The following is a 23,727-nucleotide window of genomic DNA, read 5'->3' on the forward strand; positions in this document are numbered from 1 at the left end:
AAGACCTCCACGCATGTGTCCTGTTGATGCTTCTTTGCCAAGGACTCCTTGCCTGGCTGTTCTCTTGACATAATCCAGGAATCTTTTCCTAAACATGACTTCCCTCAACACCATCTCTTGACATCCATTTTAGATCCAGGCATCCATTTTGAGTCCACATTAGCTTCTGCCCCACTCCTTAACTATCTACCATGGCCCAGCCTGTACTATGCAGGCTATAAAAGATGGGGTGGTCTCTAGGCTAACTGTTTTCTATCCCTACACACATTAGAGATCTGCCCTCCCTTCTAGCAGCATAGATTTCACTATGAACATTCAAAAGGTTTCTCCCCTGTGTGGGTTCTCTGATGCTTTTGAAGATCACCTCTCTGACTGAATCTCTTCCCACACTCTGAGCATTCAAAAGGTTTCTCCCCTGTGTGTGTTCTCTGATGCTGTTTAAGACTGCTACTGTGACCGAATGTCTTTCCACACTCTGAGCATTTAAAAGGTTTCTCTCCTGTGTGGGTTCTCTGATGCTCTTGAAGATGGCCACTCTGACTGAATCTCTTCCCACACTCAAAGCATTCAAAAGGTTTCTCCCCTGTGTGTGTTCTCTGATGCATTTGAAGACTGCTACTGCGACTGAATCTCTTTCCACACTCTGAGCATTCAAAAGGTTTCTCCCCTGTGTGGGTTCTTTGATGCTGTTGAAGAGTGCAACTGTGACTGAATCTCTTTCCACACTCTGAGCATTCAAAAAGTTTCTCCCCTGTGTGGGTTCTTTGATGCTGTTGAAGACTGCTACTCTGACTGAATTTCTGTCCACATTCTGTGCATTCAAAAGGTTTCTCCCCTGTGTGGGTTCTTTGATGCTGTTGAAGATTGCTACTGTAACGGAATGTCTTTCCACACTCTGAGCATTCAAAAAGTTTCTCTCCTGTGTGGGTTCTTTGATGCTGTTGAAGATTACAACTGTGACTGAATCTCTTTCCACACTCTAAGGATTCAAAACGTTTCTCCCCTGTGTGGGTTCGTTGGTGCAGTTGAAGAGCACCACTCCAACTGAATCTCTTTCCGCACTTTGAGCATTCAAAAGGTTTCTCCCCTGTGTGGGTTCTTTGATGCTGTTGAAGATTGCTACTGTGACTGAATCTCTTTCCACACTCTGAGCATTCAAAAAGTTTCTCTACTGTGTGGGTTCTTTGGTGCTGTTGAAGATTATCACTCCTACTGAATCTCTGTCCACACTCTGAGCATTCAAAAGGTTTCTCCCCTGTGTGGGTTCTTTGATGTAGCTTAAGAGTACCACTCCTACTGAATCTCTGTCCACACTCTGAGCATTCAAAAAGTTTTTCCCCTGTGTGGGTTCTTTGATGCTGTTGAAGATTGCTACTGTGACTGAATCTCTTTCCACACTCCGAGCATTCAAAAAGTTTCTCTCCTGTGTGGGTTCTTTGGTGCTGTTGAAGACTATAACTGCGACTGAATCTCTTTCCACACTCTGAACATTCAAAAGGTTTCTCTCCTGTGTGGGTTCTTTGATGCTTTTGAAGATTATAACTGCGACTGAATCTCTTTCCACACTCCGAGCATTCAAAAGGTTTCTCCCCTGTGTGTGTTCTCTGATGCTGTTTAAGACTGTTACTCTGACCGAATCTCTTTCCACACTCTGAGCATTCAAAAGGTTTCTCCCCTGTGTGTGTTCTCTGATGCTGTTTAAGACTGTTACTCTGACCGAATCTCTTTCCACACTCTGAGCATTCAAAAGGTTTCTCCCCTGTGTGGATTCTCTGATGCTTTCGAAGAACCCCCCTCTCACTGAATCTCTTTCCACACCCTGAGCATTCAAACGGTTTCTCCCCTGTGTGTGTTCTTGTATGCTGTTTAAGTTCACTATTTGTGATGAATCTCTTTCCACACTCTGAGCATTCAAAAGGTTTCTCCCCTGTGTGGGTTCTTTGGTGCTGTTGAAGATTGCTACTGTGACTGAATCTCTTTCCACACTCTGAGCATTCAAAAAGTTTCTCTCCTGTGTGGGTTCTTTGGTGCTGTTGAAGAGTGTCACTCTGACTGAATCTCTTTCCACACTCTGAGCATTCAAAAGGTTTCTCCACTGTGTGGGTTCTCTGATGCTTTTGAAGATCACCTCTCTGACTGAATCTCTTTCCGCACTCTGAGCATTTAAATCGTTTCTCCCCTGTGTGGGTTCTTTGATGCTGTTGAAGATTCCATCTGTCATGGAATCTCTTTACATATTCAGAGCATTCAGAAGCTTTCTCCCCATTGTGGGTTTTCTGGTGCTTTTGAAAAGTTCCACTGCAACTGAATCTCTTTCTACACTCTAAGCATTCAAAACATTTTTTGTGTGTTCCTTGTGGTTGAAGATTGCTACTCTGACCGAATTTCTTTTCATACTCTGGAAGTCTCTCTCCTCTATGTATTCTTTGGTTCTCAATAAGCCGTGATCTATATCTGAAGTACTTTCCACATAGAATAGATTTACTTGTCTTCATTATATTGTGTTTTGGAAAATATATGTTTTGATTTCCTCCATCTCTCTTCTCAACCAAACAGCTGTCTTTCTTTCTCTTAGGGATGCTTTTATTCCTGATATTTCCTTTCATGTCTTCATTATTAACTCTGTCTGGGAATTGCGGATGAAGTTCCTCACCCTCCTTATTCCTCTGATCATCCTCTGCTGGAATAATTAGAGAGACTGTTAGCACCTGGGAGGGCAGGTAAGGTCCAAAGGCATCTATGTGATGGCAATGGGAAAGGATTAGCAGTTCTTTGACCTCTTCCAGCGTGGCTGACTTTAACTAACCCCTCCCCCCCTCTCCCCAGAATAGCCAGGATTTAAATATTTAAAATACCACAGCCGAGGCCCGTAGCTACCAGGGGGGCGGGAAGGGCTAGACCCCACTATTAATCCTGCTTTACCTTTCTGCCCCCCCCCCCCCACTGCTCACCCACTGCCTTCCTCACTCGCCCACAGCCTTTCTTGCCTTCCCGCCACCTTCCTTGCCTTCCTTTCTCTCCTGCCCCCTGCCTTCCTTGCCCACCCACTGCCTTTCTCACCCACTCGCCGCCTTCCTCACCTGCCCCCCCGCCTTCTTTGGCTGCACGCCACCGCCTGAAAGTGACAACAAGAGTTCTAGGCTCTTCAGCACCATAAGCATCCATATTGCTCTCAGCTAAGAGCATAAACTCTCAGCCAAAAGTATAAGTTGAGAATCTAGGTCAGGAGAGTAGACAGTCTTTTGAAGACAGGAATTCCCTTATATGGTATTGGGAGGAAGTAGGATAACTCGCCATTTGGATTTACTATCTGCAGTACTGGAATTCATAACATTAGATGAAATAGGGATAAGTGATAAAGTTTTCCTTTAAAAGCCCTAAACTTTGGAGCAGAAGCCGCTGATCTGCACCAGAAGCCAGAGTTAAGACTCTGGGCTTACTGCATGGTTAAGCCATGAGTTTAACAACTCTTATTAGAGATCTCTAATATAGAATGGGACTTGGGATTTAGACTTTTAACTGAGAAGATGTGGACTAACAAGACTTAAATTTTTTCATAGAATACTTGACTATTGTCAAGCATCGATATTTCTCAATAACCAAGCTTTTGTTCTTTTAATCAAAAGTTGCTTTATTGTAAAAACTCCATAGCTTGGTCAAGAACGGAATCCTTGGAAGTAATGACGTACACAGCATTGAATAGTTACTTATAGGAAAACTATAATAGTGCTGTTGTCTCTTAGTTCTTGCCACCTGATGGTATCTACCGTTCACAGTAAATATGTGTTTCCCTTGGATGGATATTACCCACTATTACTATTACTATGTAAGACTGTGAACGGTAGATATCGTCAGGTGGCAAGAACTAAGAGACAACAGCACTATTTGTTAAAGACGACAGGCTAGTTTATTTTTTTAGTTGGCATTGTTTCCCTTTAAACACACGCGCCTCTTGGCAATTTAATGAGTCATTCAAAGCGTGAACGGCGAGAGCCAGCAGCAGCTGGAGAGAGCATGCATTAATCCATGTTAAAAAAATCTAGCTAAGGGTGAGTCTGCATCGCCAGTCTTTTATTAAGTAAGAATGGTTTTAAGTCACATAGAAGTATTTATTTATGTTTTGTTATTAAGGACCGCTCCGTACAAAGTCGGGAGAAGGAGGCTGATGAAGTGTTTACTATCGAAATTGTGAGGAGTCATGCAATAAGCCGTTCCTTACTTTCTCCGTACCGTTTGGAGTTGAACGCTGAGTTATAAATCTTTCACTCACCTTTGTGTCTACTTGAAGAAGCCATTTATCAGGCTGTGGAAAGACTTTGTGGAGACAGTTCACATATTGCATACTCAGTGTTCTTTTCCATTTTGCACTAAATATATTTGCACATGGTTTACGTGGAGATTACATTGTTTCCAGTGGTTTCCTTATATTGTTTTTCTTTGGATGCATGGCTGTTGTCTATCTCCACCATAGTCTCCCTAAAAATTCTGGCTTGTTATTATCATCATCATTATTTATTGCATTTGATGAGTCGCCCTATCCGGCTAGTGCCAGGCTCTGGGCGATGCACAACATTAAAAAAATACATATATAAAAAATCAGTTACATTAAAAAGATTGGAGAGAGAATTCTTATATGGGGAAGGAGAGCGAGCAGGAGTGGAAATTCTTCTGGAAGGAGAGAAACCTGGTCAAAATCAAAGCCCACAATCCCAACCAGCATAAGGGGGATGGATCATTTCCAGATCACAGTCTGAGCAGACGTTTGTAATCCCATCCAGGGGAAAGGAGTGTTGAAAAGCCTGACAACAGAGAAATGAGGATCTGGCCCCTTCATCCCTTTCATCCCACCTTTGCCTAAGGCCAGGACTCTTTCTCTGACTCGGCTGATGGCCACAACACTGGCCTCAGCTGCCCCTGGGCAAGTAATGGGACAGGAGTCAAAAGGGTGTATTAGTTGTTCAATATTTTGACACATTCCACATCCCAATGGCAGCAATTCACACCTTTGACGCCTAGGAAAGAAGACCCTTACCCAGAGAGGCCACGTTCCCATAGTTCTCCAGCATGACTTCCTGGTAGAGAGCTCTTTGTGCTGGATCCAGCAGGGCCCACTCTGCCTCAGAGAAAGAGACGGACACCTCCTCAAAGGAAAAGGGACCCTGGAAGAAAAAGAAGATTCCCTCATCTTAGAGCCAGTTTAGTGTAGTGGTGAAGTGCGCAGACTCTTATCTAGGAGAACTGGGTTTGATTCCCCCCTCCTCCACTCGCAGCTGCTGGAATGGCCTTGGGTCAGCCATAGCTCTCTTATCTGGGAGAACCGGGTTTGATTCCCCACTCCTCCACTTGCAGCTGCTGGGATGGACTTGGGTCAGCCATAGCTCTCTTATCTGGGAGAACCGGGTTTGATTCCCCACTCCTCTACTTGCAGCTGCTGCAATGGCTTTGGGTCATCCAGAGCTCTCTTATCTGGGAGAACGGGGTTTGATTCCCCACTCCTCCACTTGCAGCTGCTCAATCAATCAATCAATCAATCACCTTTTATTTGTATCCCGCCCTCCCCGCCGAAGCAGGCTCAGGGCAGCTAACAACAAAAATTCAATATACATTGTACAATACAACATTTTAACTACAATTAATTAAAATCTATTAAAATTCTAAAAACAATAAAATTAATATTTTGTGCTATTACCTAGATGGCGAACTTTACTTAGCAGTTCTAATCAGTGAAGGCCATTCGAAACAAGATGGTCTTGCAGGCCCTGCGGAACTGTTCAAAGTCCCGCAGGGACCGCATTTCTTCTGGAAGTTGATTCCATAATTGTGGAGCCATAACAGAGAAAGCCCGAGTGCGGGTACTCTGGAGTTTTACCTCTTTTGGCCCGGGGATAGTCAGCAGGTTCTTCCCTGCTGACCTCAGTGCTCTCTGGGGTTCATGTGGGGAGAGACGGTCCCTCAGGTAGGCAGGTCCTCGGCCATATAGGGCTTTAAAGGTAATAACCAGCACTTTGTAACGAATCCGGTATATAACTGGCAGCCAGTGCAGTTCACGCAGCCCCGGCTGTATGCGCTCCCACTTTGGGAGCCCCAGCAACAGTCTGGCAGCCGCGTTCTGCACCAGCTGCAGCTTCCGGGTTTGCCACAGAGGCAGCCCCATGTAGAGGGCATTACAGTAATCTAATCTCGAGGTGACCGTTGCATGGATCACTGTTGCCAGGTCCCGACGCTCTAGGAAGGGAGCCAACTGCCTCGCCCGCCTCAGGTGAAAAAAGGCGGACTTGGCAGTGGCTGCTATCTGGGCCTCCATTGATAATGAAGGCTCCAGTAGAACTCCCAGGCTCTTGACCCATCAAAGACCGGGAGAGGTATTTCCCCTCCCAGAGAGTCCCGACCCAAGCAAAGGACCTCTGTCTTCGCTGGATTCAGTTTCAGCCCACTCAGTCTTAACCAAGTTGCCACGGCCTGCAGTGCCAGGTCCAGATTCGCTGGGACGCATCCAGGCCGGCCATCCATTAGCAGATAGAGCTGGGTGTCATCTGCATATTGGTGACACCCAAGCCCATACCTCCTGGCAATCTGGGCAAGGGGGCGCATATAGATATTAAATAGCATCGGCGATAGAACTGCTCCCTGAGGCACCCCACAATGTAGTGTGCGTCTCTGGGAGAGCTCTCCCCCGATTGCCACCCTTTGTCCCCGATCCTCGAGGAAGGAGGAGAGCCATTGTAGGGCCAACCCCCCAACCCCGACATCGGCGAGGCGGCGGGTCAGTAGCCGATGGTCGACCGTGTCGAACGCGGCTGACAGATCTAACAGATCTGCTGGAATGGCCTTGGGTCAGCCATAGCTCTCTAATCTGGGAGAACCGGGTTTGATTCCCCACTCCTCCGCTTGCAGCTGCTGGAATGGCCTTGGATCAGCCATAGCTCTATTATCTGGGAGAACCGGGTTTGATTCCCCACTCCTCCTCTTGCAGCTGCTGGCATGGCCTTGGGTCAGCCATAGCTCTCTTATCTGGGAGAACCGGGTTTGATTCCCCACTCCTCCCCTTGCAGCTGCTGGAATGGCCTTGGGTCAGCCATAGCTCTCTAATCTGGGAGAACCGGGTTTGATTCCCCACTCCTCCGCTTGCAGCTGCTGGAATGGCCTTGGATCAGCCATAGCTCTATTATCTGGGAGAACCGGGTTTGATTCCCCACTCCTCCTCTTGCAGCTGCTGGCATGGCCTTGGGTCAGCCATAGCTCTCTTATCTGGGAGAACCGGGTTTGATTCCCCACTCCTCCCCTTGCAGCTGCTGGAATGGCCTTGGGTCAGCCATAGCTCTCTTATCTGGGAGAACCGGGTTTGATTCCCCACTCCTCCACTTGCAGCTGCTGGAATGGCCTTGGGTCAGCCATAGCTCTCTTATCTGGGAGAACCGGGTTTGATTCCCCACTCCTCCCCTTGCAGCTGCTGGAATGGCCTTGGGTCAGCCAGAGCTCTCTTATCTGGGAGAACCGGGTTTGATTCCCCACTCCTCCCCTTGCAGCTGCTGGAATGGCCTTGGGTCAGCCATAGCTCTCTTATCTGGGAGAACCGGGTTTGATTCCCCACTCCTCCACTTGCAGCTGCTGGAATGGCCTTGGGTCAGCCAGAGCTCTCTTATCTGGGAGAACCGGGTTTGATTCCCCACTCCTCCCCTTGCAGCTGCTGGAATGGCCTTGGGTCAGCCAGAGCTCTCTTATCTGGGAGAACCGGGTTTGATTCCCCACTCCTCCCCTTGCACCTGCTGGAATGGCCTTGGGTCAGCCATAGCTCTCTAATCTGGGAGAACCGGGTTTGATTCCCCACTCGTCCACTTGCACCTGCTGGAATGGCCTTGGGTCAGCCATAGCCCTCTTATCTGGGAGAACCGGGTTTGATTCCCCACTCCTCCACTTGCAGCTGCTGGAATGGCCTTGGGTCAGCCATAGCCCTCTTATCTGGGAGAACCAGGTTTGATTCCCCACTCCTTCACTTGCAGCTGCTGGAATGGCCTTGGGTCAGCCATAGCCCTCTTATCTGGGAGAACCGGGTTTGATTCCCCACTCCTCCACTTGCAGCTGCTGGAATGGCCTTGGGTCAGCTATAGCCCTCTTATCTGGGAGAACCAGGTTTGATTCCCCACTCCTCCACTTAATAATAATAATAATAAACTTTTATTTATACCCCGCCCTCCCCGCCTAGGCAGGCTCAGGGCGGCTAACAGGACATGGTCGAAACCATGATACAAATAAACAATAGATAATACAGTTAATAATTTAAAGAATAAAACCCAATAAAACAGTAAGACATTCAAATACAGTCGAATGGCATATAAGATGGCTCGGTATTATTGATCTTATCAAGAGTTCTGTCTTAAAAAGCTAGCTGGAAGAGGGCGGTTTTGCAGGCCCTACGGAACTGGTTAAGATCCCGTAGGGCCCGCACCTCTTCCGGCAATTGGTTCCACCATTGGGGGGCCTTTGTGGAGAACGCCTGTTCTCTGGTACCTTTTAATTTAGTTTCTTTTGGCCCAGGGATTTCAAGAAGATTTTTTGAGCTTGATCGCAGTGCTCTCTGGGGAACGTATGGAGAGAGACGGTCCCTAAGGTAGGCAGGTCCTCGACCATATAGGGCTTTAAAGGTAATGACCAGCACCTTGTAACGAACCTGGTAAACAATTGGCAGCCAGTGCAGGTCCCGCAGCCCAGACTGCACATGTTCCCACCGAGGCAGTCCCAGTAGCAGCCTGGCTGCTGCATTTTGCACTAGCTGCAGTTTCCGGGTTCGGTACAGGGGCAGCCCCATGTAGAGGGCATTACAGTAGTCCAACCTCGAGGTGACCGTTGCATGGATCACTGTTGCCAGGTCGCACTTGCAGCTGCTGGCATGGCCTTGGGTCAGCCATAGCTCTCTTATCTGGGAGAACCGGGTTTGATTCCCCACTCCTCCCCTTGCAGCTGCTGGAATGGCCTTGGGTCAGCCATAGCTCTCTTATCTGGGAGAACCGGGTTTGATTCCCCACTCCTCCACTTGCAGCTGCTGGAATGGCCTTGGGTCAGCCATAGCTCTCTTATCTGGGAGAACCGGGTTGATTCCCCACTCCTCCACTTGCAGCTGCTGGAATGGCCTTGGGTCAGCCAGAGCTCTCTTATCTGGGAGAACCGGGTTTGATTCCCCACTCCTCCCCTTGCAGCTGCTGGAATGGCCTTGGGTCAGCCAGAGCTCTCTTATCTGGGAGAACCGGGTTTGATTCCCCACTCCTCCCCTTGCACCTGCTGGAATGGCCTTGGGTCAGCCATAGCTCTCTTATCTGGGAGAACCGGGTTTGATTCCCCACTCCTCCACTTGCACCTGCTGGAATGGCCTTGGGTCAGCCACAGCTCTCTTATCTGGGAGAACCGGGTTTGATTCCCCACTCCTCCCCTTGCACCTGCTGGAATGGCCTTGGATCAGCCAGAGCTCTCTTATCTGGCAGAACCGGGTTTGATTCCCCACTCCTCCACTTTCACCTGCTGGAATGGCCTTGGGTCAGCCATAGCTCTCTTATCTGGGAGAACCGGGTTTGATTCCCCACTCCTCCACTTGCAGCTGCTGGAATGGCCTTGGGTCAGCCAGTGCTCTCTTATCTGGGAGAACCGGGTTTGATTCCCCACTCCTCCCCTTGCACCTGCTGGAATGGCCTTGGATCAGCCAGAGCTCTCTTATCTGGCAGAACCGGGTTTGATTCCCCACTCCTCCACTTTCACCTGCTGGAATGGCTTTGGGTCAGCCATAGCTCTCTTATCTGGGAGAACCAGGTTTGATTCCACCTTCCTCCACTTGCAGCTGCTGGAATGGCCTTGGGTCAGCCATAGCTCTCTTATCTGGGAGAACCGGGTTTGATTCCCCACTCCTCCACTTTCACTTGCTGAAATGGCCTTGGGTCAGCCATAGCTCTCTTACCTGGGAGAACCGGGTTTGATTCCCCACTCCTCCACTTGTACCTGCTGGCATGGCCTTGGGTCAGCCAGAGCTCTCTTACCTGGGAGAACCGGGTTTGATTCCCCACTGCTCCGCTTGCACCTGCTGGAATGGCCTTGGGTCAGGCATAGCTCTCTTATCTGGGAGAACCAGGTTTGATTCCTCCCTCCTCCACTCGCAGCTGCTGGAATGGCCTTGGGTCAGCCATAGCTCTCTTATCTGGGAGAACCGGGTTTGATTCCCCACTCCTCCGCTTGCACCTACTGGAATGGCCTTGGGTCAGCCAGAGCTCTCTTATCTGGCAGAACCGGGTTTGATTCCCCACTCCTCCACTTTCACCTGCTGGAATGGCCTTGGGTCAGCCATAGCTCTCTTATCTGGGAGAACCGGGTTTGATTCCCCATTCCTCCACTTGCAGCTGCTGGAATGGCCTTGGGTCAGCTAGAGCTCTCGCAGAGCTGTCCTTGAAAGGGAAGCTGCTGGGAGAGCCCTCTCAACCCCACCCACATCACAGGGTGTCTGTTGTGGGGGAAGGAGATAAAGGAGATTGTAAGCCGCTCTGAGTCTCTGATTCAGAGAGAAGGGCAGGGTACAAATCTGCAATTCTTCTTCATCAGAGATGAGGCAGAGAGTGCACAATGGAAGGGAGTCTTCTGGTTGGGTACAGAATTTAAGGCTTGGGATGGATAAAGGGAGTGGCATCCAGAGCCTCTCTTAGCTGGACACCTTCTAGAAACTGCAGGAGCAAAAGCCCCCCTGAGAAAGGAAGAAGGACCCAGGCTGTGCCCTCCTCAGATCCCCTACCTGGACTGGAGATGCAGCAGCCGTTTCTGCACCTCTGAAAAGACCGCGGTCCAACAGCATCTCTCCACTGCCTGTGAGACACAGGAAGAAAGAGACTTTCTATTCCATTTGCTTGTTTGTACCCTGCAACAAGCATCTGAAAAAAGGCACAAAGATCAATGTTTACAAAGCGGTTGTGATGACAACCCTCATCTACGGCTCCGAATGGTGGGTTTTATAACGTCATCACCTGCGACTCCTTGAGCGTTTTCATCAGCGCTGCCTTCGCACCATCCTCAACATCCACTGGAGTGAATTTGTGACCAACACTGAAGTCCTCAAGCGGGCGGAGGTTACAAGCATCGAGGCACTGCTGTTGAAGACGCAGCTGCGCTGGGCAGGGCATATTTCTAGGATGGAAAACCACCGCCTTCCCAAGATTGCCCTGTATGGCGAACTTTCCACCGGCCATCGAAATAGAGGGGCACCAAAGAAGAGGTACAAGGACTCCTTGAAGAAATCCCTTGGCACCTGTCGCATCAACCATCACCAGTGGTCTGACCTAGCCTCAGATCACAAAGCATGGAGGCACACCATCCACCAGGCTGTCTCTTCCTTTGAGAACGCACGCATAGCTGGTCTTGAGGACAAAAGGAGATTGAGGAAGAATCGCACTGCTACAGCACCAATCCCAAATCAGACTTTTCCCTGCAGCCACTGTGGCCGGATCTGCCTGTCCCGCATTGGTCTTGTCAGCCACCAGCGAGCCTGCAGCAGACGTGGACTACTGCACCTTTCTTAAATCTTCGTTCGTGAAGTCAAGCCGAGAGAGAGAGAGAGAGAGACCCTGCTCCATAAACCCCCTTCCTAGGGGTGAGAAATCTCACCCTGTCTACACTCAACAAGATAAAGATATTGGGGTCGTGGTAGATAACTCAATGAAAATGTCAAGACAGTGTGTGTTTGCAATAAAAAAGGCCAACGCCATGCTGGGAATTATTAGGAAGGGAATTGAAAACAAATCAGCCCGTATCATAATGCCCCTGTATAAATCGATGGTGCGGTCTCATTTGGAGTACTGTGTGCAGTTCTGGTCGCCGCACCTCAAAAAGGATATTATAGCATTGGAGAAAGTCCAGAAAAGGGCAATTAGACTGATTAAAGGGCTGGAACACTTTCCCTATGAAGAAAGGTTGAAACGCTTGGGACTCTTTAGCTTGGAGAAACGTCGACTGCAGGGTGACATGATAGAGGTTTACAAGATAATGCATGGGATGGAGGAAGTAGAGAAAGAGGTACTTTTCTCCCTTTCTCACAATACAAGAACTCATGGGTACTCGATGAAAATGCTGAGCAGACAGGTTAAAACGGATAAAAGGAAGTACTTCTTCACCCAAAGGGTGATTAACATGTGGAATTCACTGCCACAGGAGGTGGTGGCGGCCACAAGCATGGCCACCTTCAAGAGGGGTTTAGATAAAAATATGGAGCAGGGGTCCATCAGTGGCTATTAGCCACAGTGTGTGTGTGTGTGTATATATAAAAAATTTTTGGCCACTGTGTGACACAGATTGTTGGACTAGATGGGCCATTGGCCTGATCCAACCTGGCTTCTCTTATGTTCTTATGTTCCAAATACTTTTTCCTAAATTCTGGAAGAGGCAGAAGAGAAACACATTTGGCCCAGATGTGAGCCTCAGGGTGTCAGTTTTTGCCCGGAAGTCATCAAATGGGCTCTTGTGACGCAATGTAGATAAAACTTTTACTGAAAGATTAGGAGCAAATGCCCATGACAAGATGCCTCGCCAGAAAGACAGGTTGCTTACCTGTAACTGTAGATCTTCGAGTGGTCATCTGTGCATTCACACTCATGGGATAGTGCGCCTGCGCCGATCCCCGAATCGGTATCTGAAAAAGCCCGGGATTTTTCCGCGCTCGGCGCCAACGAGCATGCGCAGGCGACCCACTGCGCATGCCCACCAGCGCCCGCGCGGCAATCCCGCCAGTTCCTCCCTGACCGCTGAAAGCCCCTTACTGAAGAGAGACCGTCAGCAGCGGGGAAGGAGGGCGGGTAGTGTGAATGCACAGATGACCACTCGAAGATCTACAGTTACAGGTAAGCAACCTGTCTATCTTCTTCGTGGTCTCTGTGCCTCACACTCATGGGAGATTAGCAAGCAAAGCATACCTGGAGGCGGGAAGACGGTCAGCCTGAAGAAACAGCTTGCAACACCGCAGCTCCCAACCGAGTCCTCTGCTGAGCATGCACGTCCAGCGCGTAGTGCTTCATGAAGGCATGCGGAGAAGACCAGGTAGCCGCCTTGCAGACATCGGAAAGGGACACCCCCTTCAGGAATGCCACCGACGTGGCCATCGCCCTTGTGGAGTGTCCACGAACAGGTCCAGGCAAAGGCTTCTTAGCCAACAAATAACAAAGTTTGATCGTCTCAGTAAGCCATTTGGACAGTCTCTGAGAGGAAATTTTGGACCCTAACTTTGGGGCAGAGTAGGAAACAAAAAGTTGATTGTCCTTACGAAAACCCCGTGAACGGTTTAGATAAAACAGGAGGGCACGCTTAACATCTAACGCGTGCAGTCTGCGTTCCTCATCCGAGGAAGGACTAGGGTAAAAGGTGGGCAACCAAACTTCTAAGTTAAGGTGAAACTGGGAAACCACCTTCGGGAGAAAAGTAATGTCTGGAGCCAGAGAGACCCCAGCCTCCCTAAAGGCAAGGTATGGGTAGTCACAACGCATCGCTGTGAGCTCCCCCGCACGACGTGCCGAAGTTATGGCAACTAAAAATGCAGTCTTCCAAGACAAAAGTTGCAGGGAACATGTCGCCATAGGCTCAAAGGGACGACGAGTCAACTTGTCCAGAACCAGAGTCAAGTCCCACAGCTGTGGAGGGGATCTAGACGGGGGATGAAGGCGGAACAACCCCTTCATAAATCTCTTGGACTGCGGGTGAGCAAAGACGGAGTAACCCTCAACTGAACCATGAAAAGCAGAAATAGCTGCTAAATAGACCTTAATGGATGAGAATACCAGCCCCTCATCCACCAAGGACAAAAGAAACTCAAAAACTGTGGGCAGCCCCACAGTGTCAGGTGACATTGGAGAGTCAGCCACAAAGTCACTAAACCTTTTCCACTTCCTCTCGTAAGAGGCACGGGTGGAAGGTTTCCTGCTACTCTGGAGCACTTGCTGAACCCTGGTGGAAAAGTCTAGTGGTCGATGAACCACGCTGTCAGCTTCAGGTGCGGCACGTTGTGATGGAACACGTGCCCTCCCTGGGCCGACAACAGGTCCGGTTCTGCCGGGAACTGGTAAAAGGTCCCCTTCGACTGCTGGAGCAGGATCGAAAACCAGCTCTGACGGGGCCACCACGGGGTCACCAGGATGCAACGTGGCTTCTCCTGCACTAATTTGTGGACCACCCTCGTTAGCAGAGGTAAGGGCGGGAACATGTACAGGAACCAGCCCTCCCACTGAAGTAGAAGTCCGTCTCCCAAGGAAGCCGGATCCGCACCTCCCCTGGCACAGAACAATGGGCACTTCTTGTTCTGCGCTGTGGCGAAAGCGTCCAACTGTGGGTAGCCCCAAAGTTGGAACACCGGCTCTAGGAACCTCCAATGCAGTTCCCATTCGTGAGGGGAGGCTCCACCCCTGCTGAGCGAGTCCGCCTGTATGTTGAGGACCCCCGGCAGATGTGTAGCTTTTACAAAAATGTCCCACTGGAGGCACTCCTCCCAGAGGTCCATCGCCAGCGAGCATAGCCTGCGAGACACTGTCCCCCCCTGTCGGTTTATATAACACAGGGCAGTGGTGTTGTCCGTAAGCAATGCCACAGTCTGTCCCACCAGCAGCGGGCGGAACGATCGAAGGGCAAAGTGAACTGCTAGCAGTTCCAGATAGTTTATGTGGCACCGGCTCAGTTTCGGTGGCCACTTGCCCCCCACACATAGCTCTTCCAGGTGGGCTCCCCACCCCCACATGGAGGCATCGGTAGCGATGGTTACTGTAGGGGTCGGCAGATGAAAAGGGGCCCCTTGACGGATATTGCTCTCTGTTCCCCACCATTGCAGGGAGCGGAGAGTCCCGGGTGGAATGGTGAACCTCTTCCGAGGTGAGTCCCTGAGAGGTCGAAAATGGCGCAAGAACCATATCTGTAGGCCTCTCATGTGCAGTCTTGCGAAACGTAGCACGCTTGTCGTCGCGGCCATCAGCCCCAGCATCCGCTGAAGCTGCTGAGCCGTGCCCCACTGCCGCCTTTGAAGTAGCTGTACCAGAGTGATAATGTCCTTCGCTCTCTGCGAAGGGAGGAATGCTCGATGTTGTTGAGTGTCCAACAGAGCCCCTATGAATTGAACTGTCTTTGAAGGAGTGAGATGGGACTTTTCCAGGTTGACTTGCAGGCCCAGGGTGCCAAGAAGACGCAGAGTGATAGCGATGTGGGTTGCTAGACTCTCCCTCGACTTCGCCACAAGAAGCCAATCGTCGATGTATGGAAAGACAACGACTCCCTGCAGACGAAGATGGGCAGCCACCACACTCATCAGCTTCGTGAACACCCGAGGAGCAGTAGACAGTCCAAACGGCAGGGCCCTGAATTGGAAGTGACGAGCACCCACTGCAAATCGTAGAAAACGCCTGAACGCTGGATGGATGCTGACATGAAAATAAGCATCCTTGAGGTCCAGAGTCGCCATCCAGTCTCCCTGATTGATGAGGGGCAGGATTGTTTGCAGCGTAGCCATTCTGAACTTCTGGTACAGAATAAATTTGTTCAGACTCCGAAGGTCCATGATAGGCCTTAGGCCTCCGTCCCTTTTGGGGACCAGAAAATACCGGGAGTAGAAGCCTCCCGTCCTGGCCTCCGGTGGAACTACCTCTATGGCTTGTTTCTGTAGGAGGTTGTTCACCTCCGCCAGCAGAGGTGGGGAAGGGGGAGTGATGACTACCACGGACTGGTTCGGGGTCTGAACAAACTCTATTTTGTAGCCCTCTTCTATGATGGACAGAGCCCACCTGTCTGTGGAGATCAACTCCCAGGCCGGTAGGAAAGGGCGTAGGCGGATGGATGAATTCCCAATGGGGGCGATGACGCGTGCTTGGAAGAAGTCAAACCCCCTGCTTCTGGGAGCGAGCCCCCTTCGACTTGCTGGGCGGTTGTGACCCGTAACGGTTCCTGCCGTTGCCTGAGTAGGGTGATTGTTCGGATTGGGCAGGGCGAGGACGCCACTGCTCTGGGGAGAACTTCTGGTAAGGCTTTTTGGTCCAGGGTTTGGACCATTGCTTGGATTTGGAAGCCTTAGCAGCAGATTGGACACCCAAGTTCTTAGATGTCTTAACGCTCTTGTCGAACTCCTGGAGGGCCGAGTCAGTCGTTGTACTGAAGAGCCCGTCACCCTCGAATGGCAGATCCTCAATGAAGGTCTTAGTGTCCTGGTGGAGCGTGGTAGACCTGAGCCAGGAGTGCCGTCGGATACAGACTGCAGACGTGATCTGTTTGGCTGAAGCTTCCACCATATGTTTTGCTGCGGCCAGTTGTTGTCTGGCCACAGCGAGACCTTCTTTCTGTAGCCTGGTTGCAGCAGCTCTCTTGTCCTCGGTTAAAGAGGAAAGGAAGGGGGAAAGTTGTTCCCACATGGCATACTGATATCTAGCCATGCAGGCGGCATAGTTAGACACCTTTATGCCGAGTGCCCCCGCGGAGTAGACCTTGCGGCCCATTCCATCGATCTTCCGCCCTTCTTTGTCCGGTGGGGAGGAGTGGACCTTCCTTGCCTTTGAAGAGGAGGAAACTACCACCGAGTTCGGGCGCGGATGGGTGAACAAAAATTCAGCCCCGGGCTCCTGGACCCTATACATATGGTCCAGTCGTTTGGATGAGACTGGCGTCGAGGAGGGTCGTGCCCAAGGCTCCTTGACCACTTGAAGGATCACCTTGGTCACTGGCAGAGCCACCGCAGTGGATGTGTTCCGTTGCATTATATCGAACACGTTGTCGTCCACTACAGGCTCTGGTTGCGTTACAGGCAGCTTGAGGGTGGCAGCAATCCGCTTCACAAGGTCCCCATAGGACTTCAGATCCTCCGACGGTGAGATCGGAAGATCCTCGGCCGTCTGGGAACCCGGTGAAGGCTCCAGTCCCTGGACTTCACTCTCCGATTCCGACGACGAGGAGTCTCTGTGTGTAGAGTGCTCCGAGAGCATCGGGGTCGACTCTCGCGGTGGAAGGATTGGTGTTCTTCGATCCGCATCTACCGGAACCAGCTGTCGATCCGGGGGAACCGATGCCGACGCAGAAGCCTTTCGGGACCGATGGGAAACCCTCGAGACCGATGAAAATTGGGATGCCTGCTCCCAATCGGGGTAGTCGTCCGGGTACCAACGACAGGTCTCGAACCGGGAGTAGGGAGGCTGCCACCTGCGTTGCTCCCACGATGGTATCGGGAAGCGTTGAGGAGGGTAGAAAGTTTCTCGCCTGACTCGGGGCTTGAATGGTGGATCGATCACCGGTGCCGACGCGTCAACCTCCGAGGTCGATCCGCTTTCGGAGCGACGACGGGAGCCCGAAGACGAAGACCGCTGGGTCAAGTCGATTTCCGGCTCTTGTTCCGACGCCGACAGGCGCTGCTGGTCAGCTGGGCTACGGCGCGGAGGCGTCCGAGGTTTTTTCGGGGGTTTTGTCGACGTCGATGCCGACGTACCGCCCGATGGGGAAGGAGTGCGGGGTCGCTTTCGCTTCTCCTTCGACTTCGCCTTTTTCGGAGGTCGGGTCCCCGAATCCTCCTGGCGCTTTTTAGCAGGCATATCCACCGTGCCCTCGAGGGGACGTTTAGTGGAGCCCCGCTCTTCCGGCAAGTCCAGAGTCAGTATCGGAGCCGCATCGGCCGATGCGAGCTCCAGTGCCGGGGTTTCGGACGACTTCGGTGCCGATGCCTCCATCGGTCGATGGGGTCTAAGCGCCGATTCGATCAGTGCCGCCGATAAACGAGCCGCCCGGTTCTTTCTCGTCTGCTTCGAAAAGCGGAGACAATGCGGGCACGCGTCTACTCGGTGGGCCTCTCCCAGGCACAGTAGGCAGAGGGAATGACCGTCTGGAGGGGCGATCTTCTTCCCACACGCACGGCAGCGTTTGAAAAACCCCCAGCGACTTTCCATAGAAAGTAGCCGCAAAAAAACTCCCCAGAACAATCTGAGCGAGAAAAAGAAGAGCGGGGGAAAAGCGCGGGCGAAGCGCCCCGAAGGGCCGTAGCCTGACGAACACAAAACGCTTTTTTTTTTTTTTTTTTTTAACTAACTAACTAACAACTATAAACTACAACTAACTACTAAACAACAATATTAAACGGGCTAACAAGAAGAAAATGCGAAGCCAAAAACTTCTCACCGACCGGGGAAAACGGAAAGGTAAACCTCTCAGCGCAGCGGTCAGAAAGGAACTGGCGGGATTGCCGCGCGGGCGCTGGTGGGCATGCGCAGTGGGTCGCCTGCGCATGCTCGTTGGCGCCGAGCGCGGAAAAATCCCGGGCTTTTTCAGATACCGATTCGGGGATCGGCGCAGGCGCACTATCCCATGAGTGTGAGGCACAGAGACCACGAAGAAGATCTACAAGAATCAGTTTGGTCTGAGTATTTACAGACAGCTAAGCTGTTATAATTCAAGCATCAATATTTCGCATGCTACAATCATTCAAAAAGTCCCCAAGTCTTAATTATTTCACTACCGTGTTTCTAGACTGCTCAAGGTTTGTTTTCAAAGAGAAGGTGCATCTATCTGTGAAAGTCCAGTAGAATCATAGAGCCATAGAGTTGGAAGGGACCTCTAGGGTCATCTAGTCCAACCCCCTGCACAATGCAAGAAACTCACAAACACCTCCCTCTAAATTCACAGGATCTTCATCGCTGTCAGATGGCCATCTAGTCTCTGTTTAAAACCCTCCAAGGAAGGAGAGCCCACCACCTCCCAGGGAGGAAGCCTGTTCCACTGAGGAATCGCTCTAATGGTCAGGACCTTTTTCCTAATGTTGAGCCGGAAACTCTTTTGATTTAATTTCAACCCATTGGTTCTAGTCCTACCTTCCGGGGCCACAGAAAACAATTCCACACCATCCTCTATAGGACAGCCCTTCAAGTACTTGAAGATGGTGATCCTATCACCTCTCAGCCGCCTCCTCTCCAGGCTAAACATCCCCAGCTCCTTCAACCTTTCCTCATAGGACTTGGTCTCCAGACCCCTCACCATCTTCGTCGCCCTCCTCTGGACCCGTTCCAGCTTGTCTACATCCTTCTTAAAATGTGGTGCCCAAAACTGAACACAAGACTCCAGGTGAGGTCTTCCCAGAGCAGAGTAAAGCGATACCATCATTTCATACGATCTGGGCACTATACTTCTGTTGATACAGCCCAAAATTGCATTTGCCTTTTTAGCTACCACATCACACTGTTGACTCATGTTCAGCATATGATGCACTAAGACCCCTAGATCCTTTTCGCACATACTATTGCTAAGACAAGTCTCCCCCAGGTTGGTTGACATGGATACCAGATAATGGCATTCATTCATGTTAATCTCACATATTGTACTGCTAAACATTTTACCGCTGAATACATAGTGCCTCTCCCCCCCTCCCTTTATAATGAACAATGTTATTATTGTGATATGAAAGAAAAGGCTATACAAAGAAACACTCTTGACTGTTGTATACAAAATTCTATTGTCATGAAATGAACAGCCTACAACAGTGGGCATGCATTCATACAGTATAAATAGACAACAAACGAAAGTCTCAAAACAATATTCCAAGGAGGACCCCACACAGTCTCTGAGTTTTCCAAACTGAGTACTAAGACTCAATAATAAAGTTCCACAGGAGTCCCTCCGTTGCAAACAGTTTGGAAAACTCAGAGACTGTGTGGGGTCCTCCTTGGAATATTGTTTTGAGACTTTCGTTTGTTGTCTATTTATACTGTATGAATGCATGCCCACTGTTGTAGGCTGTTCATTTCACGACAATAGAATTTTGTATACACCAGTCAAGAGTGTTTGTTTTTGCACAATATTTTGTATTTTTGTATTTTACATTTTGTGCTGCCACTGTTCTTTTACGTGGATTATAAAGGCTGCAGATGCATTTCAGACTTCTGTGAGTTCTGTGTCAAGGTGGGGGCGGGGGGTGGGTGGAGAGTGAGGTGGAAAGGGTGCTTTCTGGCGCGTCACTGTCCCATTTGGCCCGGATGTGACATGAGCACATCTGGGGACTCGAGGGCAATATGGATGAGCTTTCAGAGTGTCTCTGGACATGCTAACTTCACAACCAGGTTTTCAGCCAGACATAATCACAACGTGACATCAGATCTGCCCCAAGCCCCGCCCCAGAATCCCTGGGGGGGGGGGTGCCAGGCCATACCTTGCCCCCCACTCCAGTATCCTGTTTCCCACAGCAGCCCACCAAACGCCCTATAAGCATGCGTACAGAAGCTAAAGTTTCCCATTATTATTGGCTCCAAAAAGTGCTTTCCCATTATTATTGGCTCCAAAAAGTTTTTAAGAACTCTGGGTTGAATGAAAGGAGAGTGAGAGTTGAATATTTTTGTTTATGTGAGGAACTGCCTTCCATGAACTTGTCAAAACCCCTTTGAGAGGTATCACAGTTGATGGACACTGAGTACCACAAATTAACCTGTGTTCTGTGAAGAAGAATTTAATTATTTCCCCTGACCTGAACTGTCTACCCATTTACAGGGTGCCCCAATCACACCCAGGCACAAAAGGCCCTTACCACAGGAGAGAGCATCTTGGGCACGCTCCACAGTCTGCGCCCTCTGCCCTTGCTCCAAGGAAGCTCCTTCCGCCTCAGGGAACGTAGCTTCTTTCTTCACGGATGAGGCCCACATCTGAAAGAGCAGCAAGGGGGGGGGGTAAGAGATGGAATGGAAAAGAGGCCAAGGAATGGATCCTGCCCCACTCCCAGACTCTGCACCCTTCTCTCAGCAGACCTGGAGAGTTACTTGGAGGGATCAGAATTTCTCTGGAAGAAGAGGCTGCTAAAGGAGACTGTAAAAACTCCCATTTGGATGGTTAATGCTTGAACAAACATCTGGCAGGGAACCTTTAAGATAAGGCCTGATATTGTTGCTTGAATTGGACACGCCAGGAGAGAATCCCCTCACCTGTTCTGCCTGCCTCTTCTCCTCTGCCTGGCTCAGGAGGAAACCTTCGGCCAGGGCCACCGCCTGGGAACTGGTCTCCGGCCCACATCCTCTGACCCAGCCCTGCATTTCCTGGTGCAGGAGAGTCAGGAACTGCTCCAGGATCACCAGGTCCACGATCTGCTTCTTGGTGTGCCTCTCCGGCTCCAGCCACTGGCTGCAAAGTCCATGGAGCTGGCTGCAAACCTCTCGGGGCCCATCAGCCTCATGGTAGCTGAATTGCCAGAACCGCTGGCAACGTACATCTGAGGTCATGGTGTCCTTAGTCAGGGTCTCTGGCTCAGCCCTTTCCCAGAATTCAGCACCACTCCCAGCTTGGAGGGGAATGGAGGCTTTGCTTGCCCTCTTGCCAGTCCCAGGTCCTTCTGGGTCCTGCTCTTCCATCTCCTGCCCCTTCTACTGAGTCACCTCCATGATCTCTGGAAAGATGCCTTTGTTCAGTTGCCTGTGAAGAGGAAAGGCTTCTCTCCGAGGGGAAGGAGAGACACAGAGATAGATGAGAATGGAGATACACCACCAAAAATCACAAACCTTCACATGCTCAGGTGACACAAGAATTGCCCTGGTGGATCAGAACGAAAGTGTTTCTTGTAGAGTGAATTTAATATCATTTTGCTATAGCACATACCAAGGTATTTTAGATGTGCCACCTTGTTTTTCGGGGTGTTTCTGAGTGTCTCTGTTGAGCTTTTTAGAGATGTTACAAGCTGAGCCTCTCATTCCTTTGGCTCCGTCTGTCTTGGGGCCAAATCCCTAAACCAGAACCCCCAAAGAAGGAGAGGGACTGGTGACCCCTTTACAAGCATCGCAAGCATCTGTTCAATAGGCCTGAGCTGTCAAGCAAGAACCAAGCACCCATGTGGGGCTGGGGGCCCCAATTCACCCTCAAAGAAGGGCTGTTTTGGGAACAAGCCAAAGCCCAGCCCTTGGTGGCTACTAAGTGTGTCAAGAGATATGCCCACCCAAAGCCCCCTCGGTGCCCTGGTTTTGTAGGGCAAATGTTAATCTGACCCTGGCATAGACTGGGATTGTGCCCGGGGTGGGGCTTGCTTGGGGAATGGGGCTCAGTCACCTTCCTGAGGCCTCTCCCAGTGAGGGCACCAGGGCTGCTGGGAGGAAGGGGGGCCGGGGGAGGTGGGAGACTCTGCTGAATGCACAAGGTTGCCAACTCCAGGTTAGAAGATTTCTGGAAATTTTGGGCTAGGCACCTGGGGAGGGCAGGGGTTGATGGCATCGAGTCCACCCTCCAAAGCAGCCACTTCCTGCCCTCAGATGGATCTCTGGAGTTGTAATTTGAGACAATCTCCAGCCCCTCTCTGGGCACTGGCAACCCCACACTGGGGAGATGGGAGAACCAGTCAAAATGCCTGGCATTCTGGCCACCCAATCAGCATGAAGGAGTCGCCACCAGTCCTCCTAATCACCAAAAGGCGAGTTTTGTATTCTTGCTGGCAGCCCCCTTAGCAAGACTGGAACCCCACCTCCCCCCTTGACCATGCCCTGGTGTTTCTCTCTGTTGTGTTGTGGGGGGTGGGTCTTTCCCTCTCTCCCCTGGCAATAGATGCCCTTCCTCCCACCCCAGCTGCAGCTCAGGAGGCAGAATTTGGCCTTGTGTTATGGCTGCCGCTGAGGCATGTGCTTCGGAGGGAGGGGGCAGGGGCGATGCGGTTGCAAGAGCTGTGTTCTCTCCCTGTGTACTGAGTCTGCAAAACACTGCTGTGGGTGGGGACTCGAACTCACAGCTCTGGCGCTCCTATGGTGTGTTTACAGCACTCACACCACAATCCTCATAGTGATGCATGCCCGATGTGACGTTAGACAACAGTTTTGTTCCAAAGTGTCAGCATCTCGGGAAGGGGCTGTGGTGGATTCCACTGTGGGCAGGAGCTCCCTTTCTCCATGCCCCTCCCTTTTTACTTCTCCAGCCCCCCAAAAGCCACCTTGTGTGTGTGTGTGTGGGGGGGGGGGGTGTTGCATATTAAAATGTCCTGCAACAAAAGGTCAGATTCATACATATAACTTTCCTTGTGCTAAAAGGTGCTGGTTGTAGACTTCCCCAATTTATTTTATTTTTGTTTAAATGCTTACATCGTGGAACAAACCTGGGGACTAACAGGGTCGCCAACCTCCAGGTGGTGCCTGAAGTCCTCCCAGAATTACAACCAATCTCCAGTAGAGCGAGATCAGTCCCCCCACCTCCCCCTGCCAGAGAAAATGGCTGTCCTATGGGGAGGGGGGTGGGATTCTCTGGCCGTCTTCCCCTCTCAGGTCACCCTGCCCCGGGCTCCAAACTGGGTCTTTTCTGGAATCCTCCCACCCCACCCAAATGTCCGGCAACCAGTGTTCCTTCTAGGCCAGGGGTGGCCAACGGTAGCTCTCCAGATGTTTTTTGCCTACAACTCCCATCAGCTGGCTGGGGCTGATGGGAGTTGTAGGCAAAAAACATCTGGAGAGCTACCATTGGCCACAACCTGTTCTAGGCTGAATTAGTGTGAGCTAGCTCACAGATTTTGAGCCACCAGCTCACACATTGTTGTGGGTGGCCATAATATCTGCAGGCCAGCCAGGGACACCTTGAGGGGGGAAGGAATGTGTGTGTGCGCTAACAGGAAGTGACATCACTTCCGGTGACGCCACTTCCGGTGACGGCATGCCACCACCGGAAACAGGAAGTGACATCACTTCCTGTGACATCGTCCCCCCCACCTGCCAGAAGCAGGAAGTGACATCACTTCCTGTGACATCATTTCCCCCAATGCCACTG

At 50.8% G+C, this 23,727-nt stretch overlaps 1 protein-coding gene across 1 annotated transcript in view; it reads right to left on the reverse strand.

Annotated features, from left to right (window-relative positions):
* Positions 1–305: 305 nt before the first annotated feature.
* LOC132571379 (zinc finger protein 420-like) overlaps positions 306–23,727 on the reverse strand; it is a 30,599-nt gene continuing 7,177 nt past the window's right edge. The window contains exons 2-6 of the mRNA XM_060238176.1: positions 20,925–21,429; positions 20,534–20,648; positions 10,766–10,836; positions 5,033–5,159; positions 306–2,680 (exon numbers count right to left, since the gene is read on the reverse strand). Of these exons, the coding sequence (XP_060094159.1) occupies positions 306–2,680; positions 5,033–5,159; positions 10,766–10,836; positions 20,534–20,648; positions 20,925–21,347 (3,111 nt within the window). The 5' untranslated portion in view covers positions 21,348–21,429. The remainder of the gene's footprint in view (positions 2,681–5,032; positions 5,160–10,765; positions 10,837–20,533; positions 20,649–20,924; positions 21,430–23,727) is intronic.

The sequence above is a fragment of the Heteronotia binoei genome, chromosome 5, assembly GCF_032191835.1.
Source record: "Heteronotia binoei isolate CCM8104 ecotype False Entrance Well chromosome 5, APGP_CSIRO_Hbin_v1, whole genome shotgun sequence".
Classification (NCBI taxonomy): Eukaryota; Metazoa; Chordata; class Lepidosauria; order Squamata; family Gekkonidae; genus Heteronotia; species Heteronotia binoei.